Source organism: Dipodomys merriami, unplaced genomic scaffold, assembly GCF_024711535.1.
Source record: "Dipodomys merriami isolate MVZ:Mamm:240054 unplaced genomic scaffold, mDipMer1.0.p SCAF_11, whole genome shotgun sequence".
NCBI lineage: Eukaryota > Metazoa > Chordata > Mammalia > Rodentia > Heteromyidae > Dipodomys > Dipodomys merriami.
In genome coordinates, this window is record NW_027202382.1 from 39270621 (window position 1) to 39293313 (window position 22693).

The 22693-nt window shown below is 43.6% G+C and overlaps 1 protein-coding gene across 7 annotated transcripts in view; it reads right to left on the reverse strand.

Annotated features, from left to right (window-relative positions):
- Dennd1a (DENN domain containing 1A) overlaps positions 1–22693 on the reverse strand; it is a 482983-nt gene that overhangs the window by 44700 nt on the left and 415590 nt on the right. For all 7 annotated transcript variants that reach the window (XM_070013301.1, XM_070013293.1, XM_070013274.1 and 4 more), the window contains 4 exons: positions 20837–20877; positions 18409–18480; positions 16351–16407; positions 8555–8686 (listed from right to left, as the gene is read on the reverse strand). In XM_070013301.1, the coding sequence (XP_069869402.1) occupies positions 8555–8686; positions 16351–16407; positions 18409–18480; positions 20837–20877 (302 nt within the window). The remainder of the gene's footprint in view (positions 1–8554; positions 8687–16350; positions 16408–18408; positions 18481–20836; positions 20878–22693) is intronic.

Genomic DNA, 22693 nt, shown 5'->3' on the forward strand with positions numbered 1-22693 from the left:
AGGCTGGATTTATATCGGCTGCTGAGGTTTCTCCAGCCCTTCCATGAAGAGAAGGAGTTCTACTCATACCACTGGGATCTCAGGCCTGGCCAGGTTCCTGTTATGCGAGGACTACTTCCGGGGGAGGCAACACTGAGCACTTCATCAGAAACCATTTGAGTTTCCAACTCAGCCTATGAGTCCCCACAAGCTGATCTCCCTTTGATGGGCAACGTTTCCTTCCTGAAATCTAATGTCTCTGTCCTGAGGAGCCAACCTGGCCAACTTTATCAAGCTCTATCAGAGAGAGGTTTCTGGGCATCACAGGTTGAACAAGAGCAGCTTGGCCAGTCACCCTCCATCGTGGCCCACCACCATCTGGGATTCACATTGCTTTGGGTAATAGCAGTGCCCAGCGGAAACAACTTTGGACATCCACCTGCTAGAACAAAGGGGTAGGGTGCTGTCACAGTCATGCTGTAGCTGGCACAAAGGCAGGACCAGAGCAAGAGAGTTGTAGGGGATGTGGTAGGCAGACAAGGATGGGCAGGGGAAAGGGGGAAATAGGATTTGGAAATGAGAGGGTTGGGAGTAGGGGGCTCTATCTGCCAGGTTCTGAGAGGATGACTGAGCTAAGTCTGGCCAAGAAAATGACTTTGGGCTATAGACCCCAATACTCACTAGCTTGGTGACACTTGGTTCAGGCTGCCCAAATCTGTCCCTCCTCCCCCCAGCCCTATTCTGCTCTGGACTCTTGAGTCAGGCTCTATCATTGGCCATCTTTAGCACCTGTCCATGCCACCAGTACCTCTCCCTACATATACTGGCGTGCCCCTCTTCTGGACTTTGCTGAGAGCAGTGGGGAATGTAGCATGAGTGGCAGGAGCAGAGCCTGCAGGAGTATGTGTTCTAAGACCTAAGATCATGCATGACCAAGCACAGGGAAGACAGGGCCAGCTGAGGGGCTACTCAGCAGGGACAGGCAGCCAAGAGAAAGACACTTCTGTTTATCCTGGGCCTAGGGCCAGCACTGAGCCAAATACTTATAGGTCCCATTTAGTAACAATAGCAATAATCTATGATGTAGTATTATCACTCCCAGATGAAAGAGGAGGAAACAGAGTTTCACCAACATTAAAGTCAGTTATTAAGTGTATAGTCAGTGATGGCTGAAATTTAAGCCCAGAGCTGCATGATTCTAAAATCTGTGCTTTATTCAAGCTACTTCATTGGCATGTACCTTTTAGTAGTGACATCTGGGGATAGGGACTGTCAATGTGTTCTTTTTTCTCCCCTCTCTGTCCTTATGAACAGATGTTATATATACACGTGTGTTTATGTATGTGTGTAGGTATGAGTTTTTGGCCATTTAAAAAAAAGTTTCTGGCATCATATTACACTCTATATACTTTGGCAAGAATCTTGTAAATACAAAGATAAGAAACACTAAAAACTATGATAGTAACAATATCATCTATAATGTTCCAGTCATCTTCAAAATTTCCAACTTCCCTAAGAATGTCTTTAAAGACATTTAACTTTAAAGTTAAAAAAACAAGAAGCCGGGCAACTGGTGGCTCACGCCCGTAATCCTAGCTACTCAGGAGGCTGAGATCTGAGGATCATGGTGCAAAGCCAGTCCAGGCAGGAAAGTCTGTGAGACTTATCTCCAATAAACCACTAGAAAACCAGAAGTGGTTCAAGTGGTAGAGTGCTCGCCTTGTACTGAAGAGTGCAAGGACAGTGTCCAAGCCCAGAGTTCAAGCCCCATGACCAACAAACAAAACAAAACAAAAACAAAAAACAAAAACAAAAACACCTGACAGGTGCCAGTGGCTCACATCTATAATCCTAGCTACTCAGGGGGCAGAGATCTGAGGATCGCAGTTTGAAGCCAGTCCAGGCAGGAAACTCCATGACACTCTTATCTCCAAGAACCCACCAGAAAACCAGAAGTAGAGCTGTGGCTCAAAGTGGTAGAATCCTAGCCTTGAGCAGAAAAGCTCAGGGACACAGCCCAGGTCCTAAATGCAAGCCTCTAACTGACCCAAAACACACACACACACAAAACCCAAAACAAAAAATCCATATAATCCAAATTAGGGTCCATTTTGCATTTGGTTATGTATCTTAGTGTCCTTTGCAGGTAACACCTTTATGTCTGGTTTATACAGTTGCTTTATTCCCTGTAATTCAAGAGATGATGGACCTTTCCCTCCTCTGACCACTCTCTTCCTCTCCTGCATAGGTATGTGTAGCATCCTTGGGGTGCAAGCAAGGGAAGGGGACCCAGTCCTCTACCTGGTTCATCTCCCTGGGACTTTCTGAACATTTATGACTGACCTTAGGACCTCATATAAACACACAAAATAAAAAAAAGACAGGAACTAAGTTCCTATAATACAGAGCTAGTTCTACAATAAACCAATTCTTATTGATAGAAAGTAAATTTGGAAATAGTTTTTGACCACTAATTGAATATTCGCATTTCTTCTTCAAATGGACAGAAATAGAAGCATAGCAACATACATAAAATTAACTAACTCGTAGGAAACACAGCAAACACTTAAACAACAATAAGTTAGGGCCTAATTAAAACACCCATAGCAATAACAAGTACCTGGTATATATTGATTCCTAGCTCCATGCCAGACCCTGTAAGAAGGTGGGCTTCTGAAAGGTTCATGATCTTGTGAGGGAGATATGCACTAAAGAAACACATACGGCTGTTTGAGAAGTGTGTCATGAGCAAAGTCCTGGAGTAGCACAAAGTAGCACAGCTCTTCTTAGGGGAGCTAGGAAGATTTATAGAAGGGACCTACTCTGGGATTGGATAGGCAGATGGTAAAGGGCCTCATAGGCCCATTGGAATCTTTAAAGGAGGCTAGGGACAAAGGGGTGACATGGCCCCTTGCATATACTTCAGGTGGCCCTCTGCAATGTCATGTGAGGAATGCCAGTTAGGAGATTGGCACAGTGCAGGTGAGCAATTTCAAAGCTTGCACTAAGGCTGTGGCACAGCTGATGGAGAGGAGAGAACTATACAGAGTTCAGGAAGTGGGACCAAGAGGCTCTCAGGGTATGGATCAGGCTCAGCAGTGCCATTTGCTGAGACAAAAGATGGAGACGATGGAGGGGTCTTAGCAGGAAGTGTCAATGGAAGCCTGTGCATGAGGCGTTGCAGAGTATGGGTCACCTGCTGGAGGTGTCTGGGAGGAACAGCTAAATTGAAGGGAATTATGTGTGACTTCCAAGCTCAATGGGCAGAGAATTTCTTAGAGCTATGGTACTATAAGGCATATGCTTGCTGGGCAGCCTCTTGAGCTCAGCATAAGACTAAATGGCCAAAATTGTAAATACCAAAACTCAGCAAGCATATAGACAGACAATGACATGCCAAAAGCTGGTTATAGGATGGTATCCAAATCTCTCTGTTTCAGAAGCCGCAGTAGTGTCTGGTTAGAACTCTGGTTTAACCAGCTCTTAAAACTTTACATTACAGAAATTTAGAAACCTTTGTTCAAATGGGTACCTTTCAATATACAAAATTTGGAATCTGACAGATTGCAAAGTAGGTAATTGCTCTGTTTTCAGGCCAATCAGGGGAAATATGAAGGAAACAGTGAAAGGCAACCTAAGACTGTATCCCCCCCACCTCACTCTCAATAGAGGGCTGAGAGGGCCAGCCTGGCCCTAGCCCACAGTGTTGGCAGCCCACACACAGAACTAAAATTCAGTATCCCAGAGAAGCAGAGATGCTGCTGCTAGCTTTGGAGCAGGCTTGAGCTAGTCTCTCCAGCAAACATTGTCCCAGCCAAAGTAGTTTCCTCATTCATACAATGGGTAAAAGGTTTTCTTCCTTGCTGGGTGCCTGTAAACCTAACTACTAAGGAGGCTGAGATATGAGGATCTTGGTATGAAGCCAGCCTGGGCAGGAAAGTCTGTAAGACTCCTATCTCCAATTAACCACCAGAAAACTGGAAGTGGAGCTATGGCTCAAATAGAAGAGCACTAGCCTTAAGCAAAAAGCTCAGGGACAGTGCCAAGGCTCGAGTTCAGGCCCTAGAAATGGCACATGCATGAGTGAATACACACATACAGACACAGACACACAGATACAGACAAAGACACACACACAGACACAGACAAAGACGACACAGACACAGAGACACAGACACACAGACACACAGACAGACACACACACAGACACACACAGACACACACAGACACACAGACACACACAGACACACACACACACACACACACACACACACACACACACACACACACACACACACACACACATTCTCTCTCTGTCTCTCCAGGCTTTCTTCCTTACTAGTAGATGGTTAAGATCAGGAGAAAGAATATGAAATCATCTGGTAACCTGGGCCATCGGACTAAACACAGGGTATAGTTTTGATGGGGTGCCACCTCTGCTGACTCTAACTGAATGAACTGCTTCCTCAGCCCTTCTCAAGTCTTGGAGAGGAGGACTTTCCATTCCTCATCCAAGAGGACAAAAGCAGGGGACCTTGAGTTTATTTTGCCTTGTCTCCCCAGCCCTGTTGGGAAGCAGTGAGGCTCTCTCTTTGAGTCTAGAAAGGAACTGAGCATGTTCCCTCCTTCCTTCCAGCTCCTTCCTAGGCTAGCAGCTCCTCCACCATTGTCCACTTACCCCGTGTGGAATAACTCTGCCTTTCAAAGATTTAGGCAATGCTTTAACAACCATTTAGCCTCAAGTCTAGTGTAACATTCTCCTTTTAGTCTTATTTTAAAAAGTTGGCATTTAAAATCTCATTTGTTTCTCCCCTGGATCTTATTTCTCAATCTGGGGAGAAGAATTGTTTCATAATGCTTCTCCAAACCTAAATATTTTTCAAGGTAAGAATAGACATTTGCAAGTTCCTTGATACCTTTAAACTATTCAAATAAACCATCCATGATACAGATGCAGAGGCTAACTAAAAATCCAGTTATTTTGTTCCCTGTCAGCTCCAGGTAACACAGTATATGTCTGCTGTAGCAAACAAATGAACTGTAGTGAGTTTGGCTTGTTGACAAAGTATCTTTTAATAAAGGCTCCAACTTGAGACTGTGTCCTGATCAGTGGGGAGAAGTTCCCTCTGTGGGTCCTCAGAACACTGAGCTCACCTCTCACATTGCCCTGTGTCTGTCTCCATCATGCCCTATGAGGGTGAAGACAGAGTTATTTATCTTAGACATGTATATAGATTAAGAAATGTATAATCAAATGGGGAGAGATGGTCCCAGTCTGAAGCAGAAGGCAAGAGAGCACCTTTTCTTTCTAGCAGTGGTCACCCCTGCCTTGATGCCAAGCTCCCTTCTTGCTAGTCCTCGCTACAGAGCCTCATGGGGCAGCTAACTGATCTTTGTGTTTTCTTTTTTATTATTTATTTTGATGTAGCTAAGTGTTCTTAAAGAAGAAAATCTACAGAAATAGAAACCCAATGGGAAGATATTTCTAAGGTTAGTACACATGCTCTGGCTAGGTGAATTATTTTCTGGGACATATCAACTTGAACAGATGCATGGAATAGCAGAATTCTGCTTGGGGAAGGAGCCGGTGTAGGCCCCAGTCATGACTGTCCTGGGTTTCCATGCTGGTGACATAACCTGGGCAAATCCTTGCAGGGCTGAGCTCTGAGCTCTGAGTTCCAGCTCTGGGCCCATAAAATAGGGCTAATGATTCCTTTTCTCAAAAGTCTATGACAGAGATGACACAGATATTACGGTGTGTGTGTGTGGTCTATTCTTTCTCCAAAGAGAGTATGTATCACTAGGGCTTTATGAATGGCTTTGGTGAGCCACAGATGAACATTTAAAAATTTTTATGTGCTTACAAAGAAATTGCACTAGTATACTAAACCTATAATTTTACCAATTGCTTAATAAAAGGCTAAAGATGGTATGTATGGTGGGTTTGAGTCTATAAGTTGGCTCAGTGGTAGAGCACTTGCCTTGCGTGCCTGAGGCCCTGGGTTCGATTCCTCAGCACCATATAAGCAAAAAGAAATAAGCCAGAAGTGGCGCTGTAACTCAAGTGGTAGAGCGCTAGCCTTGAACTGAAGAGCTGAGGGACAGTGCCCAGGCCCAGAGTTCAGGCCCCATGACCGGACCCCCCCACCCCCCCGGACAAAAAGAAAAAAAAAAAAAAAGAAAACTATCAACTAACCAAAAATAGTGCAGATGGCAGGAGGATACGGCAGATATTTTTGAACTGGAATTCAAAGGTCTATTGTTTGGAAATATTATCAAGTCCCTAAAACTCATGGCTACCTACCCCAGTAGGCTCTACCTGCTGTGACCAGTGGCCTATCAAACCTGGTGCCTGGGGAAAGGCTGAAGGACAACCTACCACCCAGGGGGCAAAGCTAGAAAGAGTTAAAAGAAAGGGGGGTCTGAGCTTCCCTGGCCCATCCCCCACAGCTAATCTGTCACCTAATGAAGAGGCCGGCACAAGTGAGCTAGCTGGCAGTTCACTTACAGCAAACTGATTAAGAATGTTCAACCAACAGCAGACTGTAGACCTTTCCAGAGAAAATAAATAGAGTGTAGACTGTATGCAAATGTGTTTGTCACTTTGACAGCACGTCTCAATTAAGGCATCTCTCGGCTGTGGGTAGGCTCTGTGGTTGCAGCTGGAAGGGAGAGCCCGCTGCATGGCTGATACTAGGGGCTTGACCTTAATCCGCATGCATGCATTAAAAAAAAATCCTGCCTTCTTGTACACTTGCATAATGCTGGCAGCCACGTGAGGGAAGTGACAAACGGGGTGTATGGGGGGGGGGGAAGCCACTTTCATCCTCTCCAGTTTGCAGACCTGTGAAGGCACAGACAGCTCTTATTTCAACAGAGTTTGGGGTGGCTTTTTTAATTGTTTATCCCCCACCCGCATGTGCACGCACAGTTTTATTCTGCATTTAGCTGGGAATGACATTAAAGCATCTCTACTTCTTGCTGAAATGGAAAGAAGGTCTTTCTCCATTTCAAATAGGGCCTCCTTTTTTTGTGTGTTTCGAAAAATGGAATGTTTAACACCATGAAATCCCTCTCCCCCGCCCCCTCTTTCTCTGTAATGGGCTCCAAACTCCAGCGAGGGGCTTCTTTCATGGGCAGGTTGGTGTGTGTAGGAATGAGGACAAAGGAAAGCAGGAAGCTGACTCTGGAATGCCATGCTGGTGACAGCCAGGGTTGTGCTTTCAGCAAAAGCAGCCAGGAACAGGGGTGTGGGTCTCTCCAACAGGGCCTAAGCCGGGGAGGAAGCGGCTCTTCAGGGGTGAGAACACGGGTCCAGTTTGAAGATGATCATTAGCCAAATGAGTACCACCCTGTTCACACTACTTTCTTGTGCTACATTTCAATTTCTACAACATCCCTTTCAAGTCTAAAATCAGAAAAGGGGTGAGTTTCCCCAAGTTACAGATGTATGAACAAAATATGAGAGATAGAGGAAAATGATTTTCATGTTTCAATCAATTCACATCTTACAGTAAGAACCTACTGCAGCAATTTCATCAGTTCATTTCCAAACAGCTCAATGTCCTGTACATAGTAGGCATTTGGTAAACCTGCCAAAATCAGTAATTTTCTAAATGTATGATTCTGGGTCCTTTATGTGGTTGAAATGGAAATCACATTTGAAGTGAAAATCATAGAAACCAGTTTAATCATGCCTCATTGACAAATGGTTAAGAGAATCAGGTGATTCAAAAAGAAATAACTTTGCAAGAACTGGCAAGTGTACAAGGCCCTGGGTTTGATCCCCAACACAGCTAAAACCAAAACCCCAACCAAAGAAAAAATCACAAATGAATTTGTACACTAAACTTTACCAACTGAGCCATTTGCCATAAACACAGAAAAATTATAATGTCTAATAACAGAGGAGATGACAGATAAGAAGTAAGGATGACTACATAACCTTTTCAACCAAAAATTTAACCACAATACAAATTTTAGTTTCTGTACAGAGCACAATGTGTTACTTCAGGGGGAAATAAACCCCCAAAGTACGGACAGTTTTTCAAATGCTGAGGTCTTTTCATACAGTTGGGTAAGAACTGGATCTATGGAACCACAGTGAGGGTGCTTACTCTGAGAAGCATGACTCTGGATATTGATTTTCAGGAAGTATATTAATAAAGAACTCGTAATTGATTTTTTTAATAAGACTTTGCTTGTTGCCTTTTATTTGAAAGTGCAAAGAAGGGCCTGGGATGCTAAAGTGTTCTAATGAGATGCTTAGCTGACAGGCACCTTAAAGGCAGTGTCTGGGAGTGAGGGTGGCAGCAGCTACATTTAATCACTCCAGTCAACAGAGGGGCTAGTTGATGTCCAGAGCTATACTGTCTCCTGAAAGTTTTGCAAATCATCTTCAAAACACATTTGCAGCACATAAACATTTGACGACGTGAGAAACTCTCTGGAGCTGCTTTGCCAAGGAAGGCTGGAATGGGAAATTGCTGCATGTGCTACAGCTTCTGTTACAAACAAAACAACTGCGGTCCCCTCACTCCCCCACTCAAAACTCATACAGGCCCAGGGTACACACCTGCCCAAAATGGACTGTGATTGGCCTCCGGTCTTCTCGCAGCTTGGGGTCCTTGGCTTCCACCAGTGGGGAAGGTGCAGTCCTGGGCAGTGACTCTTCTGTAGTGGGGACACAGCCATTCTCCGTGATGTCCTGTAGGAAGGATGATGGTTTAGGGTTGATGGTGGTGTGGCATCAGTGTCCCCTCACAACCCATAATCCCTCCCTCCCCCCCCCCCCCCCCCCCCAGCCAACGACCTCTCTCCTGGAACATTCTTAGCCTGACCTCCTGGGGGAAATGAAAGCAATGGAAGCTAACTTGGTCCTTTAACTTTCAAGGACTAGAGAAGCCAAAATGTAAAGGTAATATAATAATTTACAAGAGTGAAAAAAGAACCACCTTCATATTATCTCATATAGCTATTTTCATTTTACATATCACTTTGTTTATATGCAGACATTTAAAATTTACTTGCAATCATAGCTCATGCATAATTTTATTTCCCGTTTTTTTCCAATGTAAGCATCACCATGGAGCTACAGTAATTATAATAATAATTTTAATGGATGCATGATATTTTTGAGCAGACATGTAATTTAATGAATAATCCTATTACTATTAGGTTTTTGTTTCTATTTTTAAACTTTCTAAATATCTATTACAGTCTTTCTTTTTAAATTATTTCTATAGAAATCCTTAGAAATGAAATTACTAGGTCAAAAGATAAAAATCTTTTTTAAGGCTTTATATTCATTTTTACCAAATTGCTTTCCAATTTACACCAACTACCTACAATAGATGCACTACAGTTTCACAGTACTTGTTAGTCTCATCATTTTAAAAATGTATTGCTAATTTAATAGGTGAAAAATTAGACCTCATTGTTGTTTTAATTTGCATCACTTTGGTTATTTGCGAGTGTGGACATTTTCCTACATTTGTTTGCTGATGATGTTACTTTTTGTGAAAATGTGTGCTTATGTCCCCTCTTTTCTACCCCCTCACTCTTTCTGAATTCTGAGCTAAGCCTCCTTGACTTGGGAAAAATTTGGGGAACCCAAAAACATATTGTTAAATCAAAAAATTTGTACATCCGATTAATGAATCAAATTCTATGGAAAAGAAAAACCCTAAGGTGGCAAATGGCTCCCGCGGCTAGCCCCTGCAGCCCAGTCACACAGGGTTGTTTGGAACATGGATGTGGCCCAGTCATGCCATAAGTAGTGTGTGTTTTAGTCAGGTCAAGAAAGCTGCTTAAATCTTCACTAGTTAAGACTCAGAATAAATATATAAACAGACAATATTTAATCATTTTCACCATGTAAAAATAACACACATCCGGAATTGAATGCAAATGAAATTTCTAATTCCTTTCATTGTATGAACAAAAGTACATTTCTGCTGACAGAACATATACTTTTAATATCCATTAAATTCTGCACAATAGGAGACTTTTCATAATGGGTCTCCTTTAACTTCTCAGCTGAATAGAAACAGTGGTGGCAGCACATGAGGGAAAGTGGTTGTGTACTGAATAACTACGCTAAAGGGGAAATATATATAACACCTCAGAGCCTCAGATTCTTTATCTGTGAAATGGGAATATGGTACTTGTGAGAATTAATGGAGATAAGTAATTCAATACAAGTGGACAGAATATTATTAGCTACTCAATAAACAATAGCAATCACATTCCCCCATTATGTGTATGTATTTGACCTCACATATCCAGCTGCCTACCACCAGGCCTCCTTTCCTAAGGAATTGGCTGCCTGTAGAGGCTAGCCTTGAGAAGTCTCTCTGCTTGGGACGTGACACAGGGGATGACCTCCCTTCCTTTATGGGGAGGGCTTGGCCCATATTACATCAGTCAGGTTCAGCCAGGCTAAGACTCAATGATGAAAGAGGCTGCCGACAGCCAATTAGAAATGGTTTGTTTGGAAAGGGGCTGCTCTAAGGAGCTCAGGTCAAGTGGAACAAAGAGGAGAGGGGCTTCTTGTGCACCAGAAAGCAACGAAGGGCAAAAGGGGCATTTTGGAACCAGGTGGGAGCACCTAGAGGATTAACATAGAGTTTTAATAAGGCCAAACAATAAAATATTCACTTCTGGTTCAGAAAAAAAATATTGAACACTGCATGTGTGTGGCTGAAAAAATGTTAACATGTTAAGAAAGTGTATTAACTGTAAAACTGTAAGATAATAGGTATTTAAAAACATGCATGTATGTAGTTTTGGGAAAATTATCTTAGTCTAAGCTATCTTCCTAGTTTTATTTATACTACTGACTAGCTGCCTGCTCTCATTCACCCAAACTCTCTGCAATGATTTCTTCCTCTTTACAAGAGGAGGCTACCAGTGGCTTGGCAAACTTCAATGCCACTGGAAGAATTGATTAAATGAGATATAAGGAAGCTTTGAAAAACATCCTAGCACTGTACAAAGGGAATGTTGGATCCTCATCCCCTGCAAAGGGCAGACAGCTTCCCTAGGTGGAGTGCATGCCCCCAGCAGGAACTCTTCCAAACCCATGACCTTTACTCACACTTGGTTCCCACAATGATTACTTGGTAAACGGTGAGGAAACAGGGGCAAAGAGAGGATAACTTATCCACGGCCACAAAGCTAGAAAGTGAGGTACCTACAATGATTGCATACAAGAGTACGGTGTCCTAAATTGAGGGGGCCTCACCCCACCATCTGGAGGAGGATGAATGACTGATCACAGGCTGCCAAGCCATTTAGCTGTCTCTCCTATAGACTATGAATTCTTGGGGTCTGGGTTCTCTTGAATCTAGCACATGCTTTCTAATAAATCTTTGTAAATTTAAGCTGAACATTTGGAAGGCAAATGTATCCGATATACAAATGTGCCTGATTGTCAAAAAGCTACATTCATTTTATTTAGCTAGCTTATACAGAGATGCAAGAGATTTCTAACCAAATCCTGTGGGCTCACCCCACCAATCTCTGACCTTTCAATTTCTTCACTATTTCCTCTAGTGGGGAAGGACAGCAGCTTCCTCTCAGGAGACTATAGGAAGCAGAGCAGGGCTTGGAGCCAAGAAAGCCACAGGAATAGTGCTCCTCTGTCCTACTGACAGTGATCTTACACATAGTAAGAAGTCAGTTCCTACAACTTTGGACTCCCTTATTAAAGAAACTGTGGCCTCACAACTAACGAAGAGATCAGCCAAGGGCCTGGGAAAGGGTGTTCTCGTACCCTTCTGCAAACTGGCAATTTACATGTAAAACCCGAAAGAGGTATATGCCCTTTGGCTCATTAAAAATGAGAGGAAAAAAAAAAAGACTTTCTGCAAAGTCTTGCTTACAGGGTATTTGTCTAGAAAACACTGGAACTAATTTAGGTGTCTAACAATGAGATGTATTAAATGTATACATGGCCATCAGATAAAATTATATGTAGTCATTCAAAACAATAACACGTGGAAGAAACATTTAGTAGCCCAGAATATGTTCAGGATATACTACATGAAAATTCAGACTATCAAAAGAGATTATTTTATTTTTAGTTCTCTTATTTGTTGAATATTCCCTGATGCTTTGTTTGCAAAAATTGACCTTCTAAATGTCATTTTTCAAAAGCAAAAACAAGAGGCTGTTAGAAGGGGTAAGATGATGATTTCTTCCTTCCTGAAGGGTCACATAGGAGGAATACTGGACAGAGCCAGAGATCAGAGGCCACTGCAGGTGGCAAACTTGCCAGGATCCTCCAGGCTCAAAGCACTGGCGCTTTTCCAGTCCTCCTCCCTCTGCAGAGAAAAGGAGGCAGAAAACACTGCCATTGCTATCACCTTCCCTGAGTATTACCTGGAATAAAAAATCCTGACAGAGCTCAACTCCACCTCTCTGTGGAGTAGACAGGCACAGCATATGATATACACTTGGTTCAAGCAAGGCAGGGAGGCAGGAATCAGGTTTGGGGAGGCAGGAGGCCAGAGAGGGCCAGGCTTTCTGAGACAGAGACCTGAGGGGGTAGCAGCCTGCCTGGATGCCGAGTTTAGCAAGGTCAGAAAGGTTTTATCCCAGGGAGTGACTGGTCAGAGCTGTGGTGCTTGGGAAATTCCAAAGTGTGGCTGTTCTAGAGGTGGGGCATGCGCAAACCAACAGAATGAAAACTCATTTATGGAGTGGCTCCTCACTATCGCTATTTAAATGCATGTCCTCTTCTAATCTTTATGACAATCCAGTAAAAATCTGTTTCCTCTCATTTATGGGTGAGGAAAACTACGTTTGAAAGGTCTAGTAACTCGCTCAGGGCCACATAGATAACATCTTACACAACCAATGCTGAACCCAGCTCATTTGACTCAGAGGCCCAAACACCAAATCCCTAATGAACGGGAGTTTAAAAGGCCCCATGGGTGTGAAGATTTTTTCTGTCTCTGGTGGGGAACTACCTATCTCCACTCTGAGATCCATGCAGTGTTTTTCATTTCCTAGCTTACCTCCCACCACAGCAAATGTAAATTAAATGATGAATATTGATATCAAACTAGTAGCCAAAGTTGGAGAGTCTATGATTGAGGCTGCCGCATATTTTAATGTGTCTGGAGACAGGGAGCTGACAGTTGTGTGAAAAGGTGTGAAAATGTCTGTTCTATAAGAGTCTACCTGGCTCTCCCCTCCGTGCTTGCTCACTCTCTTCAATGCACTTGGAAATGTTTGGCCAGAAACTAAAGCCAACTGTGAATTTGTTCCTTTCAATCACAGACACTCTAAACAAGCTTGATTTGTTTTTCAAAGATCAAAGACTTAGAACTTTACAAAGGGTTAGGAAATGGATGTTTGGTTGACATATTTTAATAAACAAAGGAAAAGGATAAAAAATGTCAGGCATTCCTCAAGGGCACAAAATAACATCCTATGGAAGTATCTGAATGTTCAACTCAGGTTAGAAGGAAGTCTGTGTAGCCACTGCTTTTAAAACAGGGCATTCTTGTGCCAGCCTGGCACAGAGCAGCAGTGGAATCTGCAATTTGCTGGCATTTTTTTCTGCAGGTCATGCCTAACAGGGACATGACCAAGGAGGTGCCACCGCCTCCCTTGGGAAGCATCAGCTGGGTAGCATGTTTGCCATTTCTTCTTCCCAATTTTGAGCAAGTCAGACTTCAAAGGAGCATAGGCTACAGAAGAACTTGACCACCTTGCTCCATTTACCCAGAGAAATATGTTCTCCATCTTTCTTTTTTTGTTGCTGGCTGAAGCAGAGCAGGTGGAATAAAGCCACACTATAGGATCTATGAACAATTATTTGCCAATGGTCACACAGATATCCTGAAAGCTCCTCTTTCAGAGGCTTTGAAAATTGGCAGCACAAATGAACAAGGGACAGAGAAAGGGCCCTGCTCAGTCATATTAGAGATGGACCCTCCATACACCGTGATGACCTCTCCACAGGTCAGTCCCACATTTTCTATTTGCAATTCAAACCCAAGGCAAGAGCAAAGGGGGCAAGATTGGGTTCTTGATTATATCTGCGAGGTCACCATTGCTATGCAGAGTTAGAGGAGGCCAGGTGGCAACCCAGTACATTTGAAAATTGGATCTTTGTTGGGAGCTGCTTCGATTTCATAGCAGAAACCAAACTTGAGGTGTCTGTATTAAGATGTGTTTAGGGAGGCACATAGATAGGTTCTGTGTAGAGGGGAGGGGGCAGGAGGGTAGAGAAAAAAAAAAAAAGAGGCAAGGAAATATTTTCCACTGCAGTGAGAAAGGTCAGGTGAAGCCAAGTCCTAAATTAGCTCAAGAAAGGAAGCCAGAGAGCGCCCGAGACCCAGGACCTGAATGTACTGAACAATGCTAGAGTTTCAATTACAAAATAGCTCTTCCAAGAACAACTGCAAAATATCATGTCTGTGGAAATCTGTAAGACCGAAGAGGGGAAAAGTGAAAATTGAAAAGGGTGCACTAATAGATCTGTCAACAGTCCAATGGTGACAAGCCACATTTCTATAAAATGCCTTCACCGTTTGTGTCACCTGAAATGTACTGACACTCTATAGAACATTAGCTCACGAAGCTGTTCTTGAAAAGACTGGCAGGGGGGAGAAAGGGGAGGGGGAAAATCAGCTTTAGATACTATCAAGGAAGGGAGAAGGAGGTGGTGTGGAAGGGACTTGATCTAGATTGTTTAAATGAACGTGTAACATTAAAAAGGCTGCGCTTGCTGGTTGGGGGCAAGGACAGGTATCATAGAGCAGGGATATTCTGAAGGCTAGAGGCTTGTGCCTTTGAACGGGATGGTGAAAAGATGTCTCCAGTTTTCTGTATGGCAGAAGGAAATGGGAGCCATTGACCTTGTCTGTGCAGGGGCCTGAGGAGGTTCCTGTCTTTGCTTAGTTTAGGTGCCACTCTAACCAACCAAAGGCTGGACAGCAAGGAGGGAAAAGCCCCCTTCCTGCAGCTCAGTATCTGCAATCCAATTCAGCTACATGTGATTGGGACTGAAGATAAAAAAGGATCTTTAGCAACTCAACACCCAAGTAAAGAATTCCACCTGGTAGCCTCTGGCAATGTGCAACAGACTGCAGTTGCAGGCTGCCTGGATTTATGTTACAGGATGATGTGCATCCTAGCTGTTAAGAACTCGCTGTTGGCTGAAACTAGGAATTTAAGTGCTTAGTCAGAGCAAATTATTTTCCAATTAAAAGGAAGGAATCAATTCCTTCGACCCATTTCAAGTTAATTAGAGGTCTTTTCTGACTTATAAAATTGAAACTGCTTTCAATTAAAAAAAAAAAAAAACTGCCAAGATAGACAAAGGGCCTTTTTAGAGTGGTACATTTAGGGGTGTGGGGATAATGAAGTAAGTGATCCTAGACATCTTTTGGAAAACAAAACACTTGTTTAAGGAAGGCAGTGCCAAGTATGTAGTGGTAAGCACTCTGCCATTGGAAGTCAGCAGATCTGGAATCTAATCCTGCCTGTGCCAGGCTTACACAGTGTGGTCTTGGGCAAATTACTTCACCTCTGAACCACAGTCTCTTTACTCCTGAAATGAGAATAACACCACAGGGCTGTTCTAAGGATTAAATGTGAATACTCCTAGCCTGGACTATCCTTAACAAGTACTTAACAAGGGGTGGCAGCAGTAATAACTGTGATCGTGTTGGAAACGTATCAAAAACCCTTGTCTGTTGCAATAACCTCACTGTATACTCAAGTCTCAGGCTGGGGGGGATTCTCGTCAGGAAGCAGCCAATGTGACCTCAGACAACTTTTCAAATCGTCTATGGAAACAATCAGGGCCTCTCTTTCCCTGCACGGAGTCTTCAACATAAACTGCTGGGCCTCTCCTGTTTAATGGACATGGTGGGAAAGCTATACCATCCTCATCCTGCCATCCTTTGTACATATCTGCCTGGGGCTCGTGTGCTTGCTGAGACCAGCACAGTTCTGTCCCTGGAGATGCTTCTTGGCTTGGTTTATGAACAGCCCTTCGGTTGAGGGTGGCAGCAGGAAGGGGACAGTGTCAGGAAAGAGGGACCAAGCCAATTTTTTCCTACACCTGTAAACCCCAGGCCTGGTGGGGAGGGGAAGGGACAGACCAACAGTGGTAACTCTGAACTTTCTTGCCTTTGTGGGTTTAAGCCAGAGTCTTAATGTTATTTGAAGACAGTTTTTTTGTCTGTGAATATTTATAACAGTGTGAAAACCCCCGGACAGCTGGTAATGCATTTTGAAGTGTGCTAACAACACTGTATCAAACAGCCCTCTATTGATCACATCCTACTTTTTTGTGGCCACGCATTTCATACATGGTGCTTATACATTTTGAATAAGAACTTCAAGTACCTTTTGCTTCAAGCGGTTTTTCACCTCTTTTATTCCCATTTTTGCATGATCTTTTGCCTGCATGAAAAATTAATTTAAGTTAAGATTCCCTTTCTGTTTCCAGCAGGGACTACGCTTGATTTCAGTCTGTGGCGAATCACCTTCTCTGATTACTAGAAAAGAAGGAAAAATGGGATCATCAAGTTGAAAACATAATAGCTATGAAAACAAATACAATGGTAAAAGGTTAAAAAAAATCCCTTAAAGGAGCTGCAGAGATTTTATTTTCTGCATTTTGAAGGCAGACATTTTTTTTCTTTTCCTTCGCAAGTCCTTCTGCTCTGTATAATTATTTATCTCGGCAGCCTGGTGACAGCTACCATGAAGAGTCAAACAGCAGCTTTACCGGCTGCAAGATTCAGAATATCTATTATATTTCAGTAGGGCAGGGCCTTAGGATCAATTTTCTGCCTGGGCTGAAGGGCTGAAACAGACTTTACTGTTTTGATAGTGCTATTTTCTAAATCTCTTTTCAGTGGACACTGTGGTTTTTATTTTATGTCATTTTAAACCTATGTGACTCTGTTGGCAGCCACCTACCCTATTATAGAAACTATAGTTAAAGCTTAGAAAGGACTAACACAATTAAAAATGAAAAATTAAACAAATCATTCCACTTCAGTGGTTCAGGGTCAAATTAGCAAGCAAGAGAAATCACAAGAACAAACACTTGAGGCTTGCAAAAGATGGAACACCAGGAATTGATGGAATCTTCTATTTTCACTTTGCTGAGAGCATGAGTCTCTTATAGAAGTGATGAGGGAGGATGAAGAATTTGCTTCTATCCTGCACCCTCTTCATTAACCTACAAAGGAGCTGCTCCATTTGACATAGTAATGGGGACACACGTAGGAAGGGTTTGTTGTCAGGATACTTCCAGATCATAGCTCTGGTTCTGGATCTCAGGGATACATGAAACAGCCTGAGTTTTTAACCTCTCAGGCTACTCTTTTTTTTTTTTTTGTCTTTTTAAAAAAAAATTGTAAAGATACTATACAGAGGGTTACAGTTACATGAGTGAGGTAATGAGTATACTTCCTATTGAACATTGTTACCCCCTCCATTGTTTTCCCCCTACCATCCCTTCCCTCCCTACTTTCCCCAAGGTTCTTTTTTTTTTTTTTTTGATTGTGATTAAGTGATTATATAATTTCCCGGATTTCACAGTATTGTGGAATAATGATGCTCATTTAAAGTCACAAGTTCATTCTAACTTTCCTGGAGCATATTGTCTATCACAGTCTATAACATATAACGGTGTTTACATGTTATACACCATACATGTGATCAGCAGCATGGGGATATTTAGTAGTGGCTCGACCAGATGAGTGGGAGTTCTTTGTTTCTTAAGTCCTGTTAGTTTTGCCGTATCACCTAACATTTTGGATTTAGCATCCACTTATCAGGGAGACCATGTACCATTTGTCTCTTTGCTCTTGGCTTACCTCGCTCAACTGATTCCTTCTAGCTCCATCCATTTCCCTGCAAATGTCTCAGGCTACTCTTAAAAGCCAAAGCTAGAAGCTTCCTCTTTCTCTACTGCAGTGGCTGAAGAAACATTTTTGGATATACTTTAAGTTCAAAATGTCATGAACCTAGCCGGGCGCTGGTGGCTCACGCCTGTAATCCTAGCTACTCAGGAGGCTGAGATCTGAGGATCGCGGTTCAAAGCCAGCCCGGGCAGGAGAGACCATGAGACTCCTATCTCCAATAAACCACCCGAAAACCGGAAGTGGCGCTGTAGCTCAAGTGGTAGAGTGCTTGCCTTGAGCTGAAGAGCTGAGGGACAGTGCCCAGGCCCAGAGTTCAAGCCCCACGACCGACAAAAAAAAAAAAAAAAAAAAAAAATGTCATGAACCTGGTTACAAGGCAACATAATTCTCAGAGCAAGGAAGCCAGTGGGAAATAGAGTAAAAGCCTTCAAGTCACCTCTGCCATGGAGCAGCAGGTTATATCCATGTTTTTGCTCATGTTAAGGAATGGATTTGTTTGGCTCCTGAGACCAGGACCAATACTTACAAACTTGTAGACGGTCTTCATGGCCGGGTTCGCTTTTGTTTTCACAGTATTCAGGATCGCTCCACTTCCTTTCTATAATAAAAATGTCAATCATCAATGAGAGCTGAGGCTAGAGTAGGCCAACACTAACAAAGACCTCTTCTCTTTAATCAAGTTGGGCAACATTTCAGGAGTATTGATGCAAGGAGAGACGCAAGCCCAGATGGCTACTGGTCTACAGTAATCACAGCTGGGGTTATGGCACACTCATTTGGGGGTGTGTGTGTGTGTGTGTTTGTGTGCTCACATATGTGGGTGTGGCAGGGCAAGTGTGTGGACTGAAGATGATGAGTGTGAAGCTTCTAGGTCCAATGTTCTGTTTAGTGTCTGTCTCAGGTAAGAGTTTCCCCATAGTCACTAGTGATTTTCTAAAATCTTAATAGTTACAACAGACAAGTGTTCAGGTGTGTTTTATATCTGGGGGCTTTAGCTGATAGGAAGCTGGACAGAAAATGGGATCCTGATCAACCAGGATCATCTGAAAATATGTTCTCTCTCCTCTTCTGGGTTTCCTGTGTTGTTTTAAAAATCTCTCTGGTAAGCTGCCTTCCTTAATATCTGAATCTTAAGAAAAGAATAAATGACCACGAAAGCCATGGCTGTAGCAGAAACAGATTAAACACACTAAGTCTTGATTGCTTTCCTTAGGGAGCAGGAGGAAGGTGTGAGGAAGACTTTCCACTGCCTAAGGGGGCAGTGAAGGGAGCTAAAGTGTGCAGGCCATGTTCCAGAGCTGTCTGTAAGCTTGGGCTTCAGTCTCATCCCTGCAGGCTGTTATGAGAGCTCTTGTGTTAGGATCTGAGGGCCCTGTGCCAAGAGAGGCCTGAATTCTGTCTTCAGAGACCTCCAGTGGAGGTTGGAGGAAGGAGGGAGCCAGGGTAAATAATGGCACATTGGGTGGTGAGCTATAATGGCTGCACACAGGGAACACGTTGACAAGGACAGTCAGGCAAGGCCAGAGGGCAAAAAATGTCTGACCTGGGCCATGAAGGAGGGGTTAGTGTGGGGAACAGAGAAGAAAATTCTTGTGACAAGCAATATATACCAAAGAGCCCAGAGGCCAGATGCACTCCGGCTGGAACAAGTGGTTATTATCCCGAGCACAGTGTATCATGGGAGGGGCAAAAGTGAGCCTAGGAGGCCCAACATGGTAGTTTGTGAAGAGCCTGGAATGGCAGGGTAAGGGCCGTATGCTCTGAAGGGCTTTTAAACAAATGTATCACATAATCAGATTTGCGGTGGCCTGGAAAATTCATTCATTCAATTCAAATGGAGAAAGACTGGAACAAATGGGTTTATAACCAAATAAGAGACAGTAATATAATTTTACTGGCTGCAACTTTTAGCACAATTTTTGGTAAATGCTCACATTAAAAATTTCGGGCTTAAAGTAAAAACATTACAATTCAACCTAGAAACTATTCTATGTTATAGACAATAGGAAATTTTCTCCCACTCATTTATTCCATACTGCCTTCCAAAATTACTCAGAATCCTGTTTAAATGGTCCTTTGGAGTATTGAAACTCCCTTTATCAATCAATCAACAGGTCCTTATTGCTCGCTTCTGATTTGCCAAGTGTTGTGTTTGGCCATCCAAGAAGAACAAAGGAAGTCTTTCACGGCTTGCTGCTTACTCTCGGCCAACTGCAGACACTTCCAAGGGACCTGCCTTGGCAGCAGTGCACTTGGCCCTGGGGCGGGGGAGAACACTTATCACATTATGTTGGTGTTGCCTGTTTACGTGCCTGCCTTCCAAACAAGCTGGGAGCACCCCAGGGCAAGGCCTGTGTCCCCACTGAATCCCTAGTACCCAGCTGGTGCCTGGCACACAGTAGGCTCAGTGATAAACTGATGAAAAGGTACGGGAAGAATTTGAATCCTTTAGAGTCTCCAGAAGTCCTAAGTACCTGGCTGCCAATTCAACAAGAAACAGTTCACATGAATGGTGAGGAGACTTAAAAAAAATCAAATGAAACTCTCAGGGATGTGTTTTCCATCTTCCCAGGAGCCTTTGGAGTAAAAAATATTGCAGAGCAGCAAGAGGGACACACTTTTGGCTTCCCTATGATCACGACAACCATACTAGCACTGGAAGGAGATTCCCAGAAATGTCGTAGGATGACAACATCCCATGCAATAGGCGTTGGCTGGCACGAAGAGAGGGATACCTCTCATGCCTCCTTTCCTTTGCCAAGAAGGCCTTGCTCAGCCCTGCTTTCCAGTTTCTGCCTGAAGGAAGATGGCCTAGCTTTAAGACAAAAGCATCTTCAGCTGAGGGAATAGAGGATTCTGGGCCTTGAGGCAGTCTTGGTGGGTGGCCAGGGAGAGCAGAGGGCTGCCAGGAGCCCATGGACAGGGCTGGGTGGCTCTGAATGAGGTATACTTACCCTGACTGTAGAGAGCCACTGATGGTACAGTTTATCGCTGCCTGGGGAAAGAGAAGCCAAGAGAAACTGTAATTTAAGGAGCTGTTTAAATTGCCTTTAGCACGCAGGATATAGGAAGTTCACAGCCCTGCCTCTCCATCCTGTGCTTCCATTCTGTTCAGCCTTCCTCTCTGACAAGGACATATCCAGCATCCCCCAACAAACAATCTCTCCATCTTCCAGATCCTTACAAACACTGTTTCTTTGTGTAGCCTCTCTGCCTAGAGACCTTAACAGCCAGCTGAAATGGCATTTCCTCTGGAAGCTTCTTCCTCCTCTTTCCTTTGAACAGCCCCCTAAGCACAGGTAACATATTCTTTGATACACTGTGAGTCACTAGAGCTGGGTATCCCCATGTAAACTCAAACTTGGCCTTTGTTACAAGGAGGCACTGTGCAGAGCTCTGCTCATTTTATCCAGTGGGTCAGGGAGGTCTCAGCAGGAGACAGCCCTTCTTGAAGCTCAGAACAACTGAATGTCTTCTCCAGGAAGGAAATTCCTCACTGTGGCCAGAACCTTGTTTCTGCAGGAACCTCTCACAGGATGCAGTGAGGACAAACAGCCCTATTCCAACTGGGAAAAAAAAAAACTAGGTTCTACTATCCTTCTATATGGGTGCAGTTTTTTTCTTTAGTTACATGTTTCTACCTCACTAGCAATTTCTCTAGAGCAGAACTGGGTCTTCCTTGGTTTACACAGTTTTGGCCATAGAGGTGCTCAGGAAATGCCTGTTGACCATCAGCCACCGTCTGGAGACACTGCATGGTTTTGTTAGCTATGGCGTTCTCCATGCGGCATGGGCTGCAGGGCCTGGAACACTCACAGGTGGAACTTGCACTGGCTTTGAGCTGGTCAGAAGATGAGAGGTCCAGATCAGACATGCTCAGCAGTAAGAGGGGCTGGTGGAATGAGTATTATTATTATTCTATACCCAAACACGGAGACTACAAATACTATCATCTCTACTCTCAAAGGCAGTAAAGGGAAGGAAGGTCAGGTTGGGATTCAGGAAGTATAGTCAGCCACCAACACTTCCCTGGACCTCAAAGGCCTCTTCTGAAAAATGAGATCCTCCAGTTCTAAGGCACCAAGCAACACTTCTCACATTTTTAATTTTTATTTCATTTACTTTTGTTGTTGTTGTTGGTCATAGGGCTTGAACTCTGGGCTTGGGTGCTGTCCCTCAGCTCTTCAGCTCAAGGCAAGTGCTCTACTGCTTAAGCCACAGTGCCACTTCTGCTTTTCTAGTGGTTTATTGGAGATAAGAGTCTCATGGAATTTCCTGTCCAGGCTGGCTTTGAACCATGATCCCCAGATCTCAACCTCCTGAGTAGCTAGATTACAGGCACCGGTACCCGGCTTAATTTACTTTTTGAGATGGGTTTATGTTGCCTAGATTGGTCTTGACCTTCTGGGCTTCAAAAGATTCTCCTGCCTCAGCCTCCCAAGTGCTGGGACTCCAGGGGTGTGTCACTGCACTCAGCTCCACATTCACATTGTAAAGAAACATCTACCAAGCCCTAACTCTGTACCATGGACTGTCCTGGGAAAAAAGTCCAGCAAACTGTGACTTTATCTCTGCAGGAGCACAGTGAGGTGGCCAGTGTCACTTTTAGTAGCAAACAGACTTGACTTGAAATAGTGGAAATGTCTTGATCCAGATTTTACAGCTGGCCAGGAGACAGGGTCTCCATTTGAATCCAGCTCTCCTATTTTGGTATCTTGTGCTCTTCCCCTGAATCATGCTGACCACAACATTTAATGTGTCTCATTTACACAGGGAGGCCAGACTCCAGAACAGAGGATCTCAGATGGACC